At 38.7% G+C, this 23,255-nt stretch overlaps 1 protein-coding gene across 3 annotated transcripts; it reads left to right on the top strand.

The window, feature by feature from the left end:
• The first annotated feature begins 911 nt into the window (after window positions 1-911).
• Window positions 912-23,152, top strand: LOC114460916 (CCR4-NOT transcription complex subunit 3-like). Of its 3 annotated transcripts, none has more exons than XM_028442786.1 (19): window positions 912-1,008; window positions 3,627-3,689; window positions 7,316-7,383; window positions 8,540-8,614; window positions 8,977-9,066; window positions 10,121-10,249; window positions 10,879-10,974; window positions 12,709-12,837; window positions 13,567-13,657; window positions 14,341-14,474; window positions 15,352-15,408; window positions 15,518-16,298; window positions 16,376-16,481; window positions 16,772-16,907; window positions 17,835-17,925; window positions 21,492-21,693; window positions 21,800-21,932; window positions 22,233-22,358; window positions 22,581-23,152. In XM_028442786.1, exons 2-19 carry the CDS (start codon window positions 3,665-3,667, stop codon window positions 22,677-22,679), a joined length of 2,568 nt encoding a protein of 855 aa, XP_028298587.1. In that variant the 5' UTR covers window positions 912-1,008; window positions 3,627-3,664; the 3' UTR covers window positions 22,680-23,152. The 3 variants fall into 3 exon arrangements, with proteins under 3 accessions (XP_028298587.1, XP_028298588.1, XP_028298589.1); XM_028442787.1 differs by lacking the exon at window positions 912-1,008 and adding an exon at window positions 1,115-1,381; XM_028442788.1 differs by lacking the exon at window positions 912-1,008 and adding an exon at window positions 3,373-3,445.
• Window positions 23,153-23,255: the final 103 nt, after the last annotated feature.

Consider the following 23,255-nt stretch of genomic DNA (forward strand, 5'->3'; position numbering starts at 1 on the left):
GTTTTTTAATAAAACTTAAAATTTGCAATACTTTAGTTGGTTTTTACCTTATTTTTCATAATGATGAGCCATAACATTATAACCACTGCCCGGTGTAGTAGAACTTATGGTGTTATAATAGTTCGTTTCAATTAGAGGATAAAATACTAATGAGTAAAATGAGTTTTCTTATTACTGATGTTTAGTTTTGTAATCTAATTTCACAAAAAGTAATCGTAATAAATATGCTTGAAATAATAATTTTAGTTTGTTTTATGTATAATTTATTTAGAAAAATATTTTCAGTAATATATACTTTATTCATTTTAAAACTAGTTTCACAGCTCGCAGCGCCCTCCAGTGGCCGTGAGCTGTTATGCAGAACACATTTTTTGGATTTCTTTCTTGTTTTTGTTTCTTTTTTTCTCGTGTGACACAAATAACAGATTTAATGGTTAATGTTTTAGAAAAGATCAGAATTCAGAAATGGTTTCAGATAAATATTTATTAAAAATAATCATAAGCAAGAAAAAAACATGTTTATTTATGAATATATATAAAAAAATACATACATACAAAAAGTAGAAAACGAAAAAAACAATATAGTAGGAACGTTTAATAAAAATAAGTGATGTTAATTTTGTAAATTTAAATTTTACTTGACAAAACCTCCATTTCCCATGGTGCACTGCGGTGGTTAAACTAACTTTACCCTTTGACCTTTTCCAAGATGTCCAATCACAGCTGGATTTACGCTGGAAGTAATAGCGACGGTCTGTCCTGATTGACGTATTCGTCTGTCCAATAGGAGCGCGGGAGCGGCTTCAGTGGACCAATCAGCACGTACATAGGCGGGGCTTCGCTCGGACGGTCCATCGGAGGAGGAGGTGTTCCTGGCGGCCATCTTGGATGTGCGAAGTGATTGTTTAAAGAGAACAACTGACATTTTAAAAAGATTTAAACCTATTTTTAAAATAGACACGTCAAAATTACCGTAAGCGGAACGCGATCTAAATCCGGAGGGATCAGGTGAGTGGTTTGCAGAGGCGGAAGTGATGGTTTATGAGGTTTTTCCTCCCTGTCTCTCTCTCTCTTACTGTTTCCTCGCTTCAAACCAAAAAAACTCAGCCGGTGAAAGCTTAAAAAAACTACACATAGCGTCTCCTTCCTGCACGTCAGGGTGGGGGTTCGAGGCCCGGGACAGCCGTTCCTCCGTGTCGGTCCTCACAGAGGCGGAAAGTAGCTCCAACCGTGTCCGCTTTGTTTGTAAACATTCCGGACAGAGGACCGGCGGAGCTGTGGCGGTGTGCTCGGCCTCTGAACGGTCTGTAGTCCAGATGTGAGCAGCTGTCCTGGAAAAGTCAACCACAGCTGGACAGATGTTGATCATCATCTTCTACTGGTGATGAACCGACATGAAAATACAGTTAGTAATTGTGGTTTATACAAAACGTTCTAGATCCTCAACCGTCTGTACAAAGTAGTGCTGTACATTGTCATTCATTTGACGATACGATACGATTAACTTTTTGGTGTCACGACACCATATATTTCCATACTAAACAATATTATGTACATTGTTATATATCGCAATATCAATAATTTAATTTAAAAAAATACTTTTGCATATATAACAGATTCTGATTCTATTAAGTTATTATTATTATTATTTTTTTTAAAGTAACCACATATGCCTATAAAAATATCTAGTATGTGTTATGAAAATATGCATTGAAGAGTGAGGTAGTTGATAATGTTTTTTTGTTTGTTAAAAAACCTGATTAAAAAAAATACATTTGGAATTTTTTTGGATCGATACGATTCACATGCGGTGAAATACTGCGATATAATCGCTGAGTAGTAATTTTTTCTTACACCCTGCAGACAAAGACCGTTGAGCTGAAATAGATGAGATGTGATGTAGAAGCTGCAGATTCATTAAAAAGATAAACAAAACAACACTTTAAAGTCACGCGTGTGAAGGTGGACGTGTTTGAAAAAATTGTGACATAGGAAGTTTAATACATCCATAAAGTCCATTAATCATTTCCTCATATTAAGTGCAACGTCCAAATCACTATTGTGTTTTTTTCAAAATGTCAAAGTATTTTATATAAAACTATCTATTTTTGCTGAATAAACATCTTTTCTGGCCCAGAGTTAAAACATTTTTGGTCAGATTTGCACAATTTTATAATAATTCTGATTTTATTTTGTTTACATAATGCTGCAAGTAATCATTTTTCATATGTTGAGCCTTATAAACATTTAATAATAATGGCAGAACACAAAAATAACATTTTTGTTGTTTTTGGGGTTTTTTTGCTCGGAAAAATAAAATCAGTAAGATTACAGAAAACAAACAAACAAAAACTGTTTGAATCCCTCCCCGTAATGTTTGTGGTGGAGCCCTCTACCACCTGAGCACTAACGACACACAACAGCAGAATGTGGGAGGAGTTGCGTGACAAGCGTGTTGACGTGCTCAGATGGATGGAGTTGCAGTTGTACACAAAGGAGGTGAATAGAGAATCAGAGACACACACTACAGGTGTCCTGATCCAATATTGATATCGGATATTGGTCCGATATCAGCCAGAAAACAAATATCCAATTTTATCGGACTACATCTCAAATCTCCGATATAAGCGTTCTGATAAGTTTGTTGTTGTTTTTTGGCCCCGCCTTCAGTTGTTCCCACCATATACTGACTGTAAAAATAACTGAAGTGAACTTTAATTGCTGACTAATGTTCTCTGTTTGAGTAACATCACATGATCAAACCTTTTCTAACATTCCACACTACAAAATAAGTCATAAAGTATGGATGATTCATGATCGTATCGTATCGATATCGGCTGATAACAAGGCTGCAATATTGGTATCGTATCGGAAGTTAAAGAAAAAGTTGTATTGGTAAACGCCTAACATAACACACACAGACTCCAGTAAATCAAGTCTTTATCTGTTTTATTATCTCTATCTTTCCTTTTTGTCTAATTGTATTTGAAAATTCCCAAATACATTGTAATTGTAGGAGTTCTTATTATTTTTTTTCCACAACTCCTTTGTCAGGGAACTCCTCCACGACAAATTATTATTATTATTATTATTATTATTATTAATGCAGCACTAATGACATGCATGTCATATAGGGACAATGTAAAGGATGTGCAGTCGACCTTTTTTGGAGCCAAAATTCCATATCTCTATGAATATTAATTGTACAAGTTCAATGATTACATTTATGAAAAGTTCATCTAAAGTGGAGTATTTGATTAATCAGACCAAAGCTGTACAACCATCAGTAAAAAGATCAGTAGAGGTCAAAGTTCATCACGTCACAAAAAAAATCCCTAAAACTTGGCCACAAATTGAGATCCAGAGCTCAGACTGGTACCATTGAACGACATTTCCTTTCAACGTGTGACCTTGGCCTTTGCTCAAGGTCATATTTAAGGTCAAGGTCAGTCTTCTGTTTTTTATGCATTATATTGTCATTTTTGCCAATTTTTTTAAATTTTCATTTGCTAAATACGTATTTGCTTTGTGAACACATCTATCGTAGTTTCTCTATGTTTCTGCTCTGTGTAACGACCACATGTTCCAGATGTGTGAGTAATGAAGAACGTTGTGTGTGTTCTCAGTAAAAGAAGGCATGAAGACATCATCCTAGTCCTCAGTCATGGCCGATAAAAGGAAACTTCAAGGTGAGTGAGTGACATCATGACCTTCTTAGAACTTTAACACCAGGTTGGTTTGTTTTTTCCTTTTTAAACACTGACACGTTCAGAGCTCCACACTGAGAACACGTTTCCTTTTCCCTCACGTGAAGATAAACCGTCCACCTGAGAGCGTGGGAAGAACCTTTTTCTCTCACTGCAGTTCACAGTAAAATCTTTATGTTTAGCATCAGTAAATGTTCAACCTTTCCCTGTGAGCAGGAAGTTGTGGAAGCATTTCCTCTTTAACGAGTCTTTTCCTGTTAGAACCTAATCTGTTCCAGGCGTACGGCATCACAACTTTCCTGAAAACTCACAGAAAAAAAAGGAAATTCACGTTAATGAACAGGAAATAAATCTGACTCCTCCTTCTTTCTCATTAGTTTTGGGATAATATCACACTTTTACACATGTTACGGATCATCTCATGATCATGTTATCTGTGGCTCTAAATGAAGGCAGTTTCATCTGAAGTGTTGGTTCACATTATTCTGATTTAATTTAAATGTGTAAAGGCTGTGGATCAAAGACAGGTTTATCTGGTGGTGTATTGGCTGATCTGGTGATCGGTTTATCTAGTGACACGTTCACACGGTGTGTTTAGTATAAACACACGTTTCCATGGTATTTCTCCTGTTAAACAGGTAGCTGAGGCTTAGCACTGTGGCTAATGCCACTCTAGTACAGTGTTTCTCAACCTTGGGGTCGGGACCTCATGTGGGGTCGCCTGAAATGTCTTTAATTGATTAAGAAAAAAGTTACTAATTAAAAATACATTGTGTAAGATGTTTTAATTATTCTTTTTCAAATTAAAACAACACACAATCTTAAACAACTGTATTTTATACTTTTACTTTGTCAAATAGAAATCTAGTTAATAATAATAATAATAATAATAATAATAAAATGCAGGTAAACATGTCACTAATCTGTATTTGTATATATGGAGAGTCAAGATATATTAAGATTTACAGAGTCTCGCGAAAGTTTTCAAACTTCAAACATAAAGATATAAAACTGTAATTGTTTGTGAAGAATCAACAAGTGGGACACAATCATGAAGTGAAATGAAATTTATTGGATATTTCAAACATTTTTAACAAATAAAAAACTGAAAAATTGGGCGTGCAAAATTATTCAGCCCCTTTACTTTCAGTGCAGCAAACTCTCTCCAAAAGTTCAGTGAGGATCTCTGAATGATCCAACGTTGACCTAAATGACTAATGATGATAAATAGAATCAACCTGTGTGTAATCTAGTCTCTGTATAAATGCACCTGCTCTGTGATAGTCTGAGGTCAGTTTAAAGCACAGAGAGCATCATGAAGACCAAGGAACACACCATGAAGGTCTGAGATACTGTTGTAGAGAAGTTTAAAGCTGGATTTGGATACAAAAAGATTTCCCAAGCTTTAAACATCCCAAGGAGCACTGTGCAAGCAATAATATTGAAATGGAAGGAGTATCAGACCACTGCAAATCTACAAAGACCCTCTGAACTTTCAGCTCATACAAGGAGAAAACTGATCAGAGATGCTGCCAAGAGGCCCATGATCTCTGGATGAACTGCAGAAATGTACAGCTGAGGTGGGAGACTCTGTCCACAGGACAACAATCAGTCGTATACTGCACAACTCTGGCCTTTATGGAAGAGTGGCAAGAAGAAAGCCATTTCTTAAAGATATCCATAAAAAGTGTCGTTTAAAGTTTGCCACAAGCCACCTGGGAGACACACCAGACATGTGGAAGAAGGTGCTCTGGTCGGACGAAACCAAAATAGAACTTTTTGGCAACAATGCAACTCATCACCCTGAACACACCATCCCCACTGTCAAACATGGTGGTGGTAGCATCATGGTTTGGGCTGCTTTTCTTCAGCAGGGACAGGGAGGATGGTTAAAAGTGATGGGAAGATGGATGGAGCCAAATACAGGACCATTCTGGAAGAAAACCTGATGGAGTCTGAAAAAGACCTGAGACTGGGACGGAGATTTGTCTTCCAACAAGACAATGATCCAAAACATAAAGCTACATCTACAATGGAGTGGTTCACAAATAAACATCTCCAGGTGTTAGAAGGACCAATTCAAAGTCCAGACCTGAATCCAATGGAGAATCTGTGGAAACAACTGAAAACTGCTGTTCACAAACGCTGTCCATCCAACGTCACTGAGCTCGAGGTGTTTTCCAGGAGGAATGGGCAAATATTCCAGTCTCTCAATGTGATAAACTGATAGAAACAAACCCCATGTGACTTACAGCAGTTATCACAGCAAAAGGTGGAGCTACAAAGTATTAACTTAAAGGGGCTGAATCATTTTGCACACCCAATTTTTCAGTTTTTCATTTGTTAAAAATGTTTGAAATATCCAATAAATTTCATTTCACTCCATGATTGTGTCCCACTTGTTGATTCTTCACAAAAAATTACAGTTTTATATCTTTATGTTTGAAGCCTGAAATGTGGCAAAAGGTCGAAAAGTTCAAGGGGGCCGAATGCTTTCACAAGGCACTGTATATTTTGGGGTTATAGAAAATTACAATATCGCCTATATTGATATATTTATATTTATTTTATATCTTATGTAGTATTAAAATACTCGTTTTAGAAGTGGTGTCTTTCTCTACTTCTCAGAACATGTAAAGCTCAGTTATATGATCACTGAGTCAGACCTTCATCTAAACAAGCCACACTACAGAAGTCACTCACACGTGCTGTCCTTTAGAGGACAAACAGACTAAAGTGGCTCGTGTTTGTTAATAAATGTGTTTGTTTTCATTCTCATCAGCAAATTTAACCACAATTGTTTTTCTGGTAAAACTGAGTTAAAAATATTAACATTTAGATCGGATTTCGCCATTTGGAGAAAAAATAGATATTAATATTTGGTCCATATTGCCCAGCCCTATTTGTAATTCAGTGTAACAAGCATGATCGAAAAGTCATTTTAAAAAACATCTTTAGGGTAGCGCTGCACGATTATAGGCAAAAAGATCCTCACAATTATTTTGATCAATATCGTAATCATTGCAATAATTATTTCTCATGTTAGGGAAAAATGTGTATTTATTTAGCACTATTAAAAAAAACTAAACAATATATGAACAGTTTAAAGTGCAAAATCAAGCTTTAAATAAAACAGTGTACCAAAAAAAAAAAAGAAATTAAACTAAGAATGTAAAATGTACCAAGGGTTACATTAATAAATAACTGATTACTTAGTACTTTCACCATTGGAAACATCTCTCATCAATCTACCAAATGACTTAAAGCTGGTGCTGAGTCATGGTTGAGAAAGTGTCTGAATAGATATGCAGCAGGGCACACATTTTAAATGTAAATATTGCCCACGATCAGGTTCATTTATTCATGGCAACTAAAATTAAAATTTGATTAATTGTGCAGCCCTACTTTAGGGTCATGTGTGCGTGTGATAGTAAAGCGAGCGTTTTGCACAGCGCGGCCACTCTGAGCATGAAATATAAATAAAGGCTTTAATGAGCCCCAAGCTGTGATCACATGCATGTTTAAAGAGCACCAGGGTTAATAATGAATGCTGTGCTGAACTAAAGAGGCCATCATGTGATCCTAACGCTGTCTTTCTCTTCCTGCAGGTGAAATAGATCGATGTTTGAAAAAAGTAGCAGAGGGAGTGGAACAGTTCGAAGACATTTGGCAAAAGGTAACGAACGCAGCGTTAGGAGAACATAATAAGATACCATACAGTATCAGCAGAAATGACTTATTCTGCAGTTTGGGATGTTACAAAGTCTTGATCAAGTGAAATCATTGGTCACATAGAGCAGTGGTTCTCATTTATTTACTGATCTGAATAATATCCACAAAGTTTATTATTATTATAGTCATCTTAAAGATGGAAATCCTTGTTTTAATCACTAATAAAATGGTTCAAAGTGACTAAAAATAGTGGAAAAGGTGGTGAAATGGGATTTTAAAAACCACAGATAATGGTTAAAAGTTGCACATTTAGTGAATAAAAACAGACAGAAAAAATGGTTAATATTGGAACAATTAGTTTAAACTGGTAAATAATGGACATGACAAATGGTGAATGTGGTTAAATTGATAAAGATAATCATGAGATATGACGGAAAGAGGTTAAAAGTGACAATAATAGGTCAACATATGTGACATTAGGTGTAAAAGTGGTAGAAAGGGTTTATAAGTGCTCAACATGTCTGGAAAGTGGAAATAAATGGAGAAAAGTCATTGAAATATGATGTAGAAGTGTCAGAAATGGGAGAAATGTAGCAAAAATACATTAAAAGAGCAAAAATATGGCAAGAAAAAGTGATGAAAGGTTAAAATATGGTGAGTTTGGTGGAGTTGTAGAAAAATGATAGAAATAAGCAAAAATATTAGTTTCTTGAAGGCGTCTGGCGACGCCCTCCCCGTGTCTCACGACTCTAAATGGGGTCTTGACCCCAAGGTTGGGAACCTCTGAAACAGAGAACAATAATCAGCAACAGTAGAGATGAGGAAAAATTCACCAATTTATTTTTCACCATAAATGACACAGATTTTAACATTGATATTTTATAAATGAATAAAATAAATGAAACTAAATCCCATCCTCATTATGTATTATTAAATGATTCTATTTTTTACTTATGATGTTATGTTGTTTTTATTCATATTTGATTGAATTATTCTAAATGTGTGATTGTTGTTTTCTTTCTTTCTTGCTGCTGTTGCCAGATGTTCCCACTGTGGGACTTGTCTTGTCTTGTTTTGTTCAGTCGTTGAGTTTTTACAGTAATTGACTCTGAGACGTAGTGAGAAATGTAAATCTCTAATAACACGTTTCCTCTGTGCAGCTCCACAACGCGGCTAACGCTAACCAGAAGGAGAAATATGAAGCTGACCTCAAAAAGGAGATTAAAAAGCTACAGGTGGGAAATGAAATCAAGCTCCACGTGTTGTGGTTCATCTGGTTACCGTGTTACCTGGTGACCAACCTCACACAGATTAGAGAGTAATAATCTAGATCAGATTAGATCAACAGGTTGGATGTATGGCATTATTGTGTTTTATTTTTAATTACTAAAAATGATCTCATGAACAGATTGAAACATGTTTATTAGTGCAGATTTGAGTTTCTGCTGTCGTGTGTTAGTGTATTAAATATCTTCACTCTCAGCTAGAAACGCAAACCACTGTTGTCATTAGGATCAAAAATCAAGCTTTGGTCCATGAATAAGTTGACTTCCACCTCCTCCTCTTCCTCACTCTCCTTCTGTTCCTCTTGTCTCAGCGTCTTCGAGACCAGATCAAGACGTGGGTGGCGTCCAACGAGATCAAAGACAAAAGGCAGCTGGTGGAAAACCGCAAACTCATCGAAACGGTGAGTAGAAAACGTTGTCTGAGTAGAAACGAGGGGTTCTCAACCTTGGGCTCATCAGATTCTGTCAAGAAACCAAGAACATTTTCTGAATATTTTCAGCCCATTTTTGTTTATTTTTACCATTTTTCTACAAATCCACCAAACTCACCATATTTTAACCTATTTTCATCATTTTTTATTGCCATATTTTTGCTCCTTTTAATGTATTTTTGCTACATTTCTCACATTTCTGACACTTCTACATCACATTTTAATGACTTTTCTACACATTTAACCATATTCATGATTTTTAATGCCCATATTTTGCTAGTTTAAACTAATTTTCCCTACATTTTTTACTTCCATTACTCGCAATTTGCAACTTTTAACCAATTTCTTTGTTTTTAAAAATTCCTTTTCACCATATTTCATGCTTATTTTTACCAATTTAACCACATTCACCATTTATCATGTCCATTATTTACCAGTTTAAACTAATTGTTCCAATATTGACACTTTGAACCATTTTTATTAGTTTTTCTGTCTGTTTTTATCCACTCTAATTTACAACTTTTAACCAATATCTGTAGTTTTTTAAAATCCCATTTCACCTCCTTTTCCACCATTTTTGGTCATTTTGAACCATTTTATTAGTGATTAAAACCAGGATTTCCATCTTTAAGATGACTATAATAATAATAATAAACGTTCCTGGATAACAGTGGATATTATTCAGATGAATAAATAAATGTGGTTATCACAGATTCATAGAACATGTTGTTGTGCTGATCTCAGTAAAATGTGTCTGAGATGTTTTAAACCCATTAGTAATCAGATTATTTGGTGACTCTCTCTGAATGATAGTGGGTTTGTATTTAAAATGGACACCAGTCTCAGTGAGTATTGACTAGTTTAACACAGTTTGAGACACACTTTTCAGTTCATTACAATAATCTAGATTTGCTTTGTGTGAGAAAATGAAAAACGACACCAGAATGAATCCAAAGCATTTTGGGTAGAAAATTGTAATCTTTTTTTTTTTGAATAAAACATTTCTTGTGCTTCCCGCTCGCAGCAAATGGAACGATTTAAGATCGTGGAGAGAGAAACCAAGACCAAGGCGTACTCCAAAGAAGGACTAGGTCTGGCTCAGAAGGTGGACCCAGCCCAGAGGGAAAAGGAGGAGGTCGGAGCGTGGCTGACGGTGACTTTCAAAATAAACTTTTTTTACTGTAGTTTTATGTTTTACGAGGAGAATTTGTATTTATACAGGAGAGTTATTGACATCATTATCTGTGCATCTATGTACCGTTACATTCTAGATGACATAAAACAATTTTTAGGAAGATTGTTTATTGATTAAAAAAACAAAAGGACTGAAAAATTACACAACAGGACAAAGAAAATACACACAGAGAGAAAAACACATTATTTTTAGTTAAAAAAAACCTAATAAATGAAATGTTTTAAAAATGTTTTCTTATATATTTTTTCTTTAAATAACTAAAAACCTCAACAATACCAGTCACAAGATAACACGATCACCAGTTTAACCTGAACACTAACCAGTACAGAGCAACCCTGGTGTTGGTCACATGACCGGCTCGTTTTCGGTCACCTGTGAGGTCTGATGATGAGCTTCAGGTGTGTGTGTGTGAGGCTGCAGAGCAGAGAGGAGTGTGTGCACTAAACTCTACTGATGAACTTTTTACAGGTCACATGTTAATTAAACACTGATGAGTGAGAATGAAAGGGTTAACGCTTAGTGGTGGAGGTGAAATCAAACAGGAAATGTAACTCCTCCTCTTCTTCTTCTTCTTCTTCTTCTTCCAGAACACGATCGACACCCTGAACATGCAGGTGGACCAGTTTGAGAGTGAAGTGGAGTCTCGTTTGGTCCAAACCAAGAAGAAGAAAGGAGACAAAGAGGTGGGTGGGATTTAACCCCTCGGTCCTTCCACCTGGAGAGCCTGGTCACATGGTCTCCATTAGGGCTGGGTGATTTAACGAGTTTTCTATTTTGGTGATCTAGAACCTTACAATATCAATATATGTATTTTTAAGGTTTATTTAGTTTTTTGAAGCTTGTTTTATATCTCAGAACAACATTAAATGTCGTTAGAATCTGGATTACTGAGAGCGTCCCAATGCAGACCCACTCTTAATCCAGACCCACTCTCAATCCAGGGGTGTCCTACTGCTGCTCAGAGTCTGATCCTGGTTGCCTGGTTACATACATGGAGCTCTTCTTCATGCTGTCTATGAAACAGCAGAGATAAAACTAACTGCACACAGATTTTTTTCAGGACACACAACAAGGGCACACGTTGTTATTTGGACTAAAAGCTGCTCAATGATCCTGAATGATTCACCTCATATAGAACTCAATGGACTAAAGGAGAGTTTTACGTCATCAATGATGTCATTCCAACATGGCAGAGCACAGGGTAAACTAGTCCCACTTTTATAAGTTAATGAAACAAATATGGTGCAAAATAACGCATTGTCAGGCATAGATCTACTAATGAGGACATTTATAAAAACATTGGAGGATCCCTTTAATGCTGTCACTCACTGTTTACATTCATATGAACAAACAGCTTTAACAGATGTGACTTTATTTACATGTTTTACAGCATCTGTTCTATATTTAGTCACAACATAACATGAACACCAGTCGAACTGCAACAGCAGCTGCTGTGAGCCCCGCCCCCACCCCCCCAAAACAAATGTTTGATATGAAGTTGTGTTGTTGCGTTTCACATTTTAGTCCATTTAAATTAGTCGTATTTAGTTTTAAAATGTCAGTGAGTTTCTCTAAGTCAGTGGTTCTCAAACCTTTAGGTTCTAGTTCCCTTTTCTCTTACTTTAGAATCCTAGCCCCCCTTTATGTCCGACTACCACATTCTGATCAGTATTCTATTTAAAAACATCTATAGATCATAATAATAGAATAAATGAGTAATACATTTTAAAGAATCTCATTGTGTAAATTAGTGAATGAAACAGTATTTAGTGCCTCCTGAATAGATTTATATCTATAGTTTTTATTATTTATCTTTACCTGATGTGTGACCAACACTGACCCTTTAATGTGTTTTTTGTGTGTCGTTGGTTCCTTTTATTAGTCAGTCTATTTTCCTTTATAGTGTGTATTTTTTGTTATTTTCTGTGTTGTTGATATAATTTAATTTATTCTGTTTTTGGTGTTTTGTTTTTGTGTATTTTGTTGTAATTGTGTGTTTTGCAGTCGTTTTTGTATGTTTTTCATTCATTTGTCGTCATCTTGTGTTGTTGTTGTTCTTTTATGGTATTTTTCTGTAATTTTGTAGGTTTTTCTGTCATTTTGAGTGTGTCCGTCCGTGCGTGTGTGTGTGTGTCCATAAGGTCCCTCTATAAGAGACACATGTGCTGCATTAACTGTTAGACAATGAAATATTCACGTCCCGAGCTGTGCATTAAGCTACAAAGTGCACACATCACGCACACACATTCAGTTCCTGAAACTTTAAACGAGTCTGGCTGTTCTCTCAAAGTGCAGTTTTGTTTCCCATGAATATTAATGAGTTTGTTTAGCAGCTCATTGACACCAGCAGCAGCGTTTTCAACGTTAAAGCCAAAGTGTTCTGACGGCGTTTGGACTCGTTTGTTCCTCACGCACAGAAGCAGGATCGCATCGAGGAGCTGAAGAAGTTCATCGAGAAGCATCGCTACCACATTAAGATGCTGGAGACCATCCTGAGGATGTTGGACAATGACTCAGTGCAGGTGGACGCCATCAGGAAGATCAAGGTTGGTCACAGACAGACCATCATCCTCAGTCAGTCCGTCTGTCAGTCAGGAGGGAAACGCCTTCATTTGACTTTAACAAACTGTAGAGTTGGTTTGACCCAACATTCACATCAGAGATGGGACACTGATGGACCCTAAAGTTAACGCACAAAACAACAAAACATTACACAACAGGATGAAAACAAATATTAACACAAAACAGAAAATTACACAAAAGGACAGAAACACAATAACAGAAAAACACAGGATGACATGGGACACTGATGGACCCCAAAGTAAACACACAAATGGACAGAAACATTACACAAAAGGATGGAAAAATACACAAAAAGGCAGAAATTACACTAAAGGGCAGAAAATAACACAAAATGAGAGAAAAATACACAAAAGGAAAACATGAAACAAATATGGACTAAATGACTCATAAACACAACAATAGAAACATATAAAAGTACAACAAAATACACAAAATGAATCTAAACTAACTCTAACTTTTTCTGTCTTAATGCTCTGTGCTGATTGGTCGTTATTTGAAAAGTTGATCATTTGACTCTCAGATCACATTGTTTGATTTCTAGGCTTTAGAAATGAATGAATTATTCTTGGGATAAACTGATCAGAGTAATGAGAGCTAGCTTAGTTTTATCTTAGTTTTAGAACAGTAGAGGTAATTTTATCCTGTGTAAATAAACGTTTAGTCACCAGTAGAATAACCTCTAATCTGTGTAGGATGATGTGGAATATTACCTGGACTCGTCCCGTGATCCAGACTTTGAGGAGAATGAGTTTCTGTACGACGACCTGGACCTGGAGGACATCTGTGAGTATATGCTAACACTCATTGATCATTAATTATTAATCCATAATTAACTCCCAGCCCAATAACAGGAAGCACACAACTTGAATATGTCCAAATGTCGTGTTTTAAGATGAATTAATAATGATTTAATCCCCAATCAACACATGTTAAACTAAACATGATGCTTTAATATTAGACATAAAAAATGAGATATTTGCATTTTAAATGAAATGTGCAGTGATGGATCACTTTGTCTGATCTCATGTTGCAGCGCTGGAACATTTCCAGTAAAAATTCCACAGGAATGTTCGCTCTGGAATTTAGAAAATAAGAATATTTATTTAAATATGAACTTTTCATGGCAATTATTTATTGGGAGTACTTTTATATTTGACTTGATGCTAATATATATTTAGAAATTTAAATATAAATTATGTAATATTTAAAATTTTATTTTTCTCTTTTTTTTCAAATTATTTTTTCTCATATTTTATTTTTTTTTTGTATGCTAAAATATATTTTACAGACTGTTTAACGTCTCTGTTAAAGCAAACTTTCCGTTTTGATAATGTCCTGTTAATTCCCATGGAAAGTTTTTTAACTTCAAAATTCTGGGAATTTTTAAACCCGAGTTGAAATGTTTTTAATTGTTTTATTTTGAAAGGATGCAAATATTTGTGTGTGTGTGCGTGTGTGTGTTGCAGCTCAGACGCTGGTGGCCACCTCCCCCCCAGGACACTCCCACTTAGAGGACGAGCTCTTCCAGCATTCCAGCAGCACTCCCACCTCCACCACCTCGTCCTCCCCCATCCCCCCATCACCTGCCACCTGCACTACAGTAAGAAGATCATTAATATTAACATTAACATTGGTTCCTAAAGGAAGGAGTTCTCAACCTGGGCATCAGGGACTTATTTGGGGTCATGAGACACTGGGAGGGGGTCACCAGATGCATATTTTTTGAACAATTTGAACCCATTTTTGCTTATTTTTACTTTTTTTCTGCAACTTCACCAAACTCACCATATTTTAATCCATTACATCACATTTCAATGTCTTTTCCAGACATGTTCAGCACTTATAAACCCTTTCTACCACTTTTTGACCTCATGTCACATATATTGACCCATTATTGTCACTTTTAACCTCTTTTCACCAGATTTCATGATTATTTTTGCCATTTTAACTACATTCACCATTGTCATGCTCATTATTTGCCAGTTTAAACTAATTATTGACACTTTAAGGCTTTTTTTTTACCATTGTCTGTTTTTGTCCACTTTAATTTGCAACTTTTAACCATTTTCTGTGGTTTTTAAAATCCCATTTCACTATTTTTTTTCCACCATTTTTGGTCACTTTGAACTCATGTATTTAATTTGGGGGAATAATTTAAATAGTTTTAAGTACTAAATTTTTTTGAAATCCTGCAATTTTCCTTAAAGTAAAAAATAACCTCCATCATGTGATGTGGGCGTGGGAAAAATGTGCAGTTTCATTGAATGTGTATTTGGAGGCGCTGAGATAATGTACAACTGAATTAGTTTGATTTACACAATGAGTCATGTTTTCTGTCATTTTTTACTTTCTTCCGGGGGCTAAATTATTAGCTTTAAAAGACCAGATTTGGCCCCCAAACCTTGAGTTTGACACACGTGGTGAAGCTAACGTTAAACATTTCTAATAAAACATGTTTACAAAAGTTTGTTTTTCAGGAAAACTCTGAAGACGACAAAAAGCGAGGACGCTCCACGGACAGTGAAGTGAGTCAGGTCAGAGTTCCCACGCTGTAACAACTGTTAGCTTTGCTTTCTGACCGACCAATCAGATCAAAGCTTGTCCTTTGATGTGCTTCTGACTCTTTGATCTGTTTATTTTTAGTCTCCGGTGAAGAACGGCACCGCGTCGTTGCTCTCCTCATCCTCGTCGTCCTATTCGTCCGTCACTGGCTTGTCGTCATCCTCGCTGGTTTCCATGGTGACCGTTGCCGGCAGCTCCGCTCTTCACAGCTCTTCGGCGGGGTTCCTGTCCAGCTCGTTGGGGGTCAGCTACAGCAACGCCACGCTGCCACAGCAGCAGTCCAAGCACCTCAGCGCAGCAGCCCCTGTAATCAACAGCCACGCCCCCCCCACGTTTACCTCCTCCTCGCCGCCCGACCTCCTGCCCCTCACCCCGGGGCTGCTGCCTACGTCCAGCCCCCAGCCGGCCACACCCACCTCCAGCGGGCTGGGCTTCAGCCTGACTCTGGGGAAAGGCGGGGGCGTGTCTACCAGTCCCATCTCGTCTAGCCTCGGCCTATCGGGGATGCCAGCGTCCCTGAGCAGCATGGCCGGCCTCCTGTCCTGCTCCACGCCGGCGCCGTACGCCCAGGCCACGGCCTCGGGCCTGCTGTCCTCGTCCGCCCCCACCAACAGCTCGGTGGGCGTAGGGAGCGTCGCCGTCGGCGGGCCGACGTCGTCGTCCGGGGGCCTGCTGGGGGCCGTGGGCTCAGGGATCCTGGGGTTGGGCTCGGGGTCATTGCCATCCTCCTCCAGCCCGGCCGTGAGGTTGGCTCCTATTGGAGTCATTGGAAGCAACGACGGCGGCTCGGGGTCCGCCCCCGGAGGAAACCCGTCCAACGCCATCCGAGCACCGAGCCAACAGAAGCAGAACGGCAGCACAAGTAAGAGAGGCCCCGCCCCCTTTACCCTCTGACCTCTTATCTCTGCTCACACACCTTCTGACTTTCTTTTGGTCCAGGTTATAGCGCAGTGTTAGCAGACAGCACCACAGACTCCGCCCTCAGCAGTGCCAGCCAATCACAGAGCAGCCAACCCTCCCTGTTGTCCTCCACAGCCAATCAGCTGTAAGTGTGAACTTTTTGTGAGCGTTACTGACATTGAAACATGCACGTGAAGAGAATACACGTGCACGTTGAACTCGCTTTGGCTTCACATGCATGAGGAAGTGACGGTTTTTCACAATAAGTGTCTGAATGTTCATAAAAATGTAAAAGAAAAGTAAAATTTGAAACGCACATCTAACATTGATGGTAAAGTTTGTTGCATTGCATTGTGGGATGTGGAGTCCTGTTTTATAGTTTGAATAAGTCATGATGATCATGTGATTTCACCTGTTCCTGGTGTTTGTTCCCAGTAAAGACGCTGGTCCCAGTTTACTGGTGTCGGTCAGTTTGTCGTCCAGTTGTCCGTCGTACGGTGACGTCAAAGGGACGAGTGGCAGTCTGATGAACGGACCTCTGTCCTCCTACTCTCAGTCTGACGCCATCAAGGTAACACACACACACACACACACACACACACACACACTATATTCTCAACCACATGGATAAATATGTAGTCAGACCTAACACACTTTGATAGAATAAAAATAAATGAAAATCACAGCCTTTCTTTTTCAGAGAGGAGTTTGTCAGTAGATGGTAGTACTGTAGATATTACACAAAGAATAAAACTATGGTTTATTTAGCTCTGAACAACCTTTAAATATTACACAAAACAAAACCTCAAAAACAGAAATACAAAGAAGTTTAATAGAATTTTAACACCTACAGTTTCTAAAGAAAATAAAATATACAGAAAAACTTATAATGTAAACAAGTTCCTTACAAACACATTAAATTGAATAGATCAACACTAGAATGTGCTTCAGTAACATTTACACATTAAAATATGCTACAATAGCTGCTGACTCAGCTATTCATGAGCTGATATTTTATACCATATATTAGTGCATGTGTGTCACTATTAGTTATTGTATGGAATTCATTTTACCAGTTCCTCTCATTTATAATCACATGAAAATCAAAACTAACTCTGCTTTTGGTCACATGACACTAATATTTCTATTATTTCCTATTGGTTTCATTTAATTTGATACATTTGCATTTGTTTGAAACGTGACTCAATGTTTGAGAGAAACTATCAGGTTGTTTTGAAGGCGGAGCCAAATGAAAGCGTAGTAAACAATAGATCAGTTTACATCAACTGATGATCAATTCTATTGATTAATTAGAACCAACGTCAGTAAACGCACTTAAATTCAGAGGTGTGTGTGTGTGTGTGTGTGTGTGTGTGTGTGTGTGTGTGTGTGTGTGTGTGTGTGTGTGTGTGTGTGTGTGTGTGTGTGTGTGTGCGCAAAAAACGACATGGTGTGATTGAAACCAATAAATTCTGATTGACTTCCCATGATCCTCCAGGAGCCGCTGAGCAGCCTGAAGTCAATGGCAGAGCGAGCGGCGCTGAGCTCAGGGATCGATGGAGACGTGTCCTCACTGCACCTCGCCACGGGTAACACACACACACACACGCTCTGCCACGTAACGCAATGCTAACGGTTACAAAACACTCCGCACTAAAGCATCAACGCTTCAAAAACACATGTGGATAAAACGCACACAAATGTGTAAATACAGTCACACAACAGGAAATAACGCACAAACGAGAACACGCAACGTACACACATGGACACACACAAAAGAGAGATGGACAAACATAAACTACGAGTTAACTCACTCAGTGCCATTGACGAGATAATTTGTCATTTACGTTTTATCACAGAGATTTCTAGAAAACAGCCTGGCGGAGGTCCCTCATCAATATCTAAGCTTGGTGTGATGTACTAACCAACTGTGCCCTGAAGATGGCAGCAGTGCATCTTTAGATGATAGATTAGCCACTGATGCTACCATTAGCTAAGGAGGAAGAAGCAGGGACGAGGGAGATTATGGCGCTATGAAGTGATATTATGACGTATCCATCAGCTCACAGCACCACGTATTAACACAGAACATGTGTGGACCTGAGTGGATTATTGATTATGTTGTGATCATTAGATAAAACCATCAACTAACTGAGGTAAACGGGTCATCTCTGTGTGTGTCTGGAGGAGGAGGAGGAAGTTGTCTGTGTGATTGATGGGGGAGGGGCAGATACAAAATACAGTAAGCAAAAAAATCAACTGTGAGACAGATAGTAAAATAATAATAATTTTACCATCAAAAGCCTTGTTTCAGTGTTATTGTTTTTTAGAAGGAAACCAATGTTCAGATGTTATAGTTTTCAATAAAGCAAAAAGAAAATTGCGTCAAAGTCACTGACAGATTTTTTTTAAGTCTGATTTCTCAGCTTTTTGCTCTGAAACTGGTGATTTGTGTAAAACTTGCTCTATTCAACGGCTGATTACAGAATAACTAAACAAGCCAGAAAGAAATTGTTTATTTGTGCTGAAAGTAGAGACTTGAATCTTTCATTTTTCAGATTGTCATAGTACATAATATTCTGTGGGTTTTTAAAAATCAGTCAAAATGCTCAAAAACAGCTGGTACTGAATGAGTTAAACACACGAGCCACCATACAGGCACACAAAAGCAGGTTTTATTTACTACACAAATAAAACAAACTTACATACAGATGCACTAAAGCCACAGAAATCAGACGCACACACATCTACAAACCTGAAACAATGCACACACATAGTTTTGACTGTGTGCGTTTGTTTTAGTAAGTTGTTCAAAATTACTCACAAACACACATTTACTACACAATCAGGGTTCTCACCAGGAGTTTTTCACAGCGTAGGAGGATCGTGTGGTGTGTGAGCGCCATTAGTGTGGAACATTTTAAAATGTATAACTGAATAGTTAAAAAACCTTTTCTTCAGTATAAAAGCATGACATTTAGCACAGATATTATCTAAGGGCCACTATTTTGGAAAAAAGCGTTGACCAGCATTTTTCAAGATGGCCACCATTGCCATTCAATGGTTATTATATAATCAAAAAATGCTCAGATCCGGTCAAACGAGGTGTCAGTAGAAAGGTGTGGTCCTCATCTAATCTACTAGAGAATCACATTTAGTGAAGTAAAGCTGAAGTTGGGTTTTTAATGCGTGTTCTAGCCTTACTTTAAAGTTAAGTTATTTGTTGAATTGGTGAATGTAGTTAAAGTTACTCATGCTTAGAGTGTGTGTGTGTGTGTGTGTGTGTGTATGTATGTACACACTGTGTGTGTGTGTGTGTGTGTGTGTGTGTGTGTGTGTGTGTGTGTGTGTGTGTGTGTGTGTGTGTGTGTGTGTGTGTGTGTGTGTGTGTGTGTGTGTGTGTGTGTGTGTGTGTGTGTGTGTGTGTGTGTGTGTGTGTGTGTGTGTGTGTGTGTGTGTGTGTGTGTGTACAGGTCCTCCACTAATAAATACTCACACACTCTAGAGACAAGAAATAACATTTTATTGTAAAAACTGATTCAAGGTACACACACACACACACAGGTTGAGGATGAATCATAGACTGTAAAAAAAAGACTATCTCCTTGGTAAAGTTAAGCTTTCATTTTTAGAGCTCCCCCTGCTGACTTGCTGTAGTATAGGTCATAAGCCCCGCCTCCTCAAAGATAATGCTAATTTTCCTGTGAACTTTGTTTTAAATAAGTTATTTGAGGTTGAAAAACAGGATTTTTTGTCATATATGACGGTGATCGATCTTGCGTTCGTCTTTGTGAATAGCAGTTACGTTGTGAAAGAAAGCTGAGACGCATGATTTCCTTTTTTAAATAGAGTACGTTTAGATATTTGTGAATATATGATGGTTTTGTACAAACATCTATGATCTGAACAAGACGTTGGTAGGAGCTGATGTCTCTAAGTCTGAACACGTTTCAACCACACGGTGTTCACATCTGTTAAAACATGATGAGCAGCTACATGTGCGCTACGTCTGGTTGAAGATCTGTTTATATTGGAAGGTGGACGGGCAGCATCGAGGGCAGCTCAGTGGTTGCAGGGGTCCTCAGGTAAAGACAAGAGCATCCAAGCAGATCACTTGTATTAAATAGACAGTGAGGCTGATGTGTGTGTTTCTGGGTTATTCAGATTAAATTTAGTTTAAACAACCCCTGCACATCTGGAAGTGCCTTTGTGTCCAACAATTATTACAATAATACTGATTAAAATAGGAAAAAATAACCTCACGCTGCTGAAAACTGAGCATCTGTAGGGGAAAATATTATGACGGGGGTCCCTACACCCCACAGTGTTAGAGAGAACCCTGGTAATTAAAACAAGTTTACATACACACACATAAAAGCATGCCAATCAGATACACACACACGTGTAAATAGTCACGCAACACACATGGAAACGCAACAGGAAATAATGCAGCCGAACACACACACACACACACACACACACACACACACACACACAGTGTGTACATACACACACACACACACACACACACACACACACACACACACACACACACACACACACACGAACACAAAGATGCAGCAAACACACACGAGTAAAAACTCACACACGAGACACACAACAACCACTGAAATCAGACGCACACACATCTGAGAACCTGAAACAATAAACACAAAACAAACGCACACACACAAGCACATAAAGTAAGTAGTTACAAATTACGCTCACTAACTGCACATTTACTACACAATTAAAAATACCTCACGTACAGATACACAAAAGCATGTCAATCAGATACGCACACACGTGTAAATAAAGACATTCAACACACATTAACACAGCAGGAAATAATACACTAACAAGAACACACAAAAGAGAGACGCACAAACAATGCAAAGGTGCATCAGACGACAACAACAAAAGTACACAAGTAAAAACTCACACACGACGCACACGCATCTAAAAACCAGAAATGATAAACACAAAACAAACGCACACATTTGTGATGTTAAAAGATATGCTCATAAACCACACACACTGTCTATTATTAAGTCATATTTGTTTCTAATGTATTCTCCTTATGCTGTGGCTGTTGCCATGGTAACAGTAACTTCTGTTTTATTTCCTGATGTTTGTTCGTCTCTTCTTCATTCAGAGATCTTCCCCAGCAGCCCCTCCACCCCCTCCTCGGCCCCCCCCTCGACGCAGCAGTCCCTGTCTGAGGTCAGCATCGCTCCGTCCCTGGGGGTGTGTCCTCTGGGGCCCCTCCCCCTGTCCAAAGAGCAGCTGTACCAGCAGGCCATGGAGGAGACGGCCTGGACGCACATGCCCCACCCGGCTGACTCCGAGAGGATCAGGTGACCACCACGCCTTTAGCCACGCCCCCCACGCCGCCTCACGTGTTCCCACGCTAACCCTGTCTCTCCCCCACACACACACACACACACACACACACACACACAGGCAGTACCTGATGAGGAACCCCTGCCCCACGCTGCCTTTCCACCACCAGGTTCCCACGCCTCACTCTGACACCGTGGACTTCTACCAGCGCCTCTCCACGGAAACGCTCTTCTTCATCTTCTACTACCTGGAGGTCGGCCGCCGCCATCTTTAATTATTATTATTAACCACGTTACACACAAAGAAACATAACGTCACAGAAGGAAACGTTTTATTACTCAGTTTAGAGCAGGGAGTCTCAACATGGGGGTCAGGACCCAATACTGAGTCCCAAGAATTCTTCCCATGGCCCCCAAAAAGAAAAACATGTTGTGCTTTTATTGTGTACAGTTAAAAATGCAGACCATAGCTAGTATTTTCAGCACTGTATTGTTATTTTATTACTGTTTTTCCATCTACTTCCTGTTTGTCATCTACTTCCTGTTTCCTGCAGGGTACTAAGGCCCAGTATCTGGCAGCTAAAGCTTTGAAGAAGCAGTCGTGGAGGTTCCACACCAAGTACATGATGTGGTTCCAGAGACACGAAGAACCCAAGACCATCACAGATGAGTTTGAGCAGGTGGGCGTGGCTTCTTCTGTCTCCGCCACGGCGTAGGGCAGCCATTGGTCAACTGCTACCACAGATACTGAGAGGCACATTATGTGTGTTCTGTTATTTTCCTGTAGTTTTGTGTTAATTTGTATGTTTTTCTGTATTGTTTTGTTACTTTGTTGGTATTTCTGTAGGTTTTTGCTTTATTTTGAGTATTTTTCTGAATTTCATTTGTTTTTCTGCGTTCAGGGAACCTACATTTACTTTGACTATGAGAAATGGGGCCAAAGGAAGAAGGAGGGTTTCACGTTCGAGTATCGATACCTGGAGGACAGAGACCTTCAGTGAGGGACTCACGTCCAGGATCAGAACCTCCACCGTCCTTCATCTCATCGTTTCCTTTACTTTGGCTTTAAACCCGTTCACCGGCGATGCCCTGCGACCAAAGATGATTGGTTGATGGTTCATTGGGAACACAATCGTTAACGTGAAGGTCCAGCAACGAATCCAGCCCTCTTAAATCTGAAGGTTTGAACATCCACCAAAACCAGGTCAAACGTCTAGATTTAAATCTTCTTTTCCTCTGCGGTCGCGTCGAGTCACTCAAACACTTCGGAGTTCATAATGAAGGTCAGATTGAAGGTCGTTCCTGCTTTAACGAACCAACGCTGAGGAGATAAACTAACACTTCCTCAGAGTTCATGTGAAGTTTAGCTGATGTTAATCTATGTTTTAATGTTTACTGCCAGAACTAGCCCCGCCCCTTCAGCATAGTCGTCTGTGAGGAAGCCACGCCCTTTCACTTCCTCCCAGTTTCTGTTCTGACTCATCATCAAAATGTCACACTTTAGATTAAAAACAACTTTAGCTTCCCTCTGTGTTTGGCCCCTCCCCTTCATTTGTGACAAGCCCCTGTGTTAAAAT

Source organism: Gouania willdenowi, unplaced genomic scaffold (genome assembly GCF_900634775.1).
Source record: "Gouania willdenowi unplaced genomic scaffold, fGouWil2.1 scaffold_85_arrow_ctg1, whole genome shotgun sequence".
In the NCBI taxonomy this organism is placed as follows: domain Eukaryota; kingdom Metazoa; phylum Chordata; class Actinopteri; order Blenniiformes; family Gobiesocidae; genus Gouania; species Gouania willdenowi.

What these genes read in the sequence shown, in the direction of transcription:
- LOC114460916 (XM_028442786.1), top strand. Translation starts at nt 3,665, where the DNA reads ATGGCCGATAAAAGGAAACTTCAAG. An exon ending in AGAAGAAAGGAGACAAAGAG is followed by an intron (nt 10,975 to 12,708) that starts GTGGGTGGGATT and finishes CCTCACGCACAG; the next exon opens with AAGCAGGATCGCATCGAGGA. An exon ending in CACCTGCCACCTGCACTACA is followed by an intron (nt 14,475 to 15,351) that starts GTAAGAAGATCA and finishes TTTGTTTTTCAG; the next exon opens with GAAAACTCTGAAGACGACAA.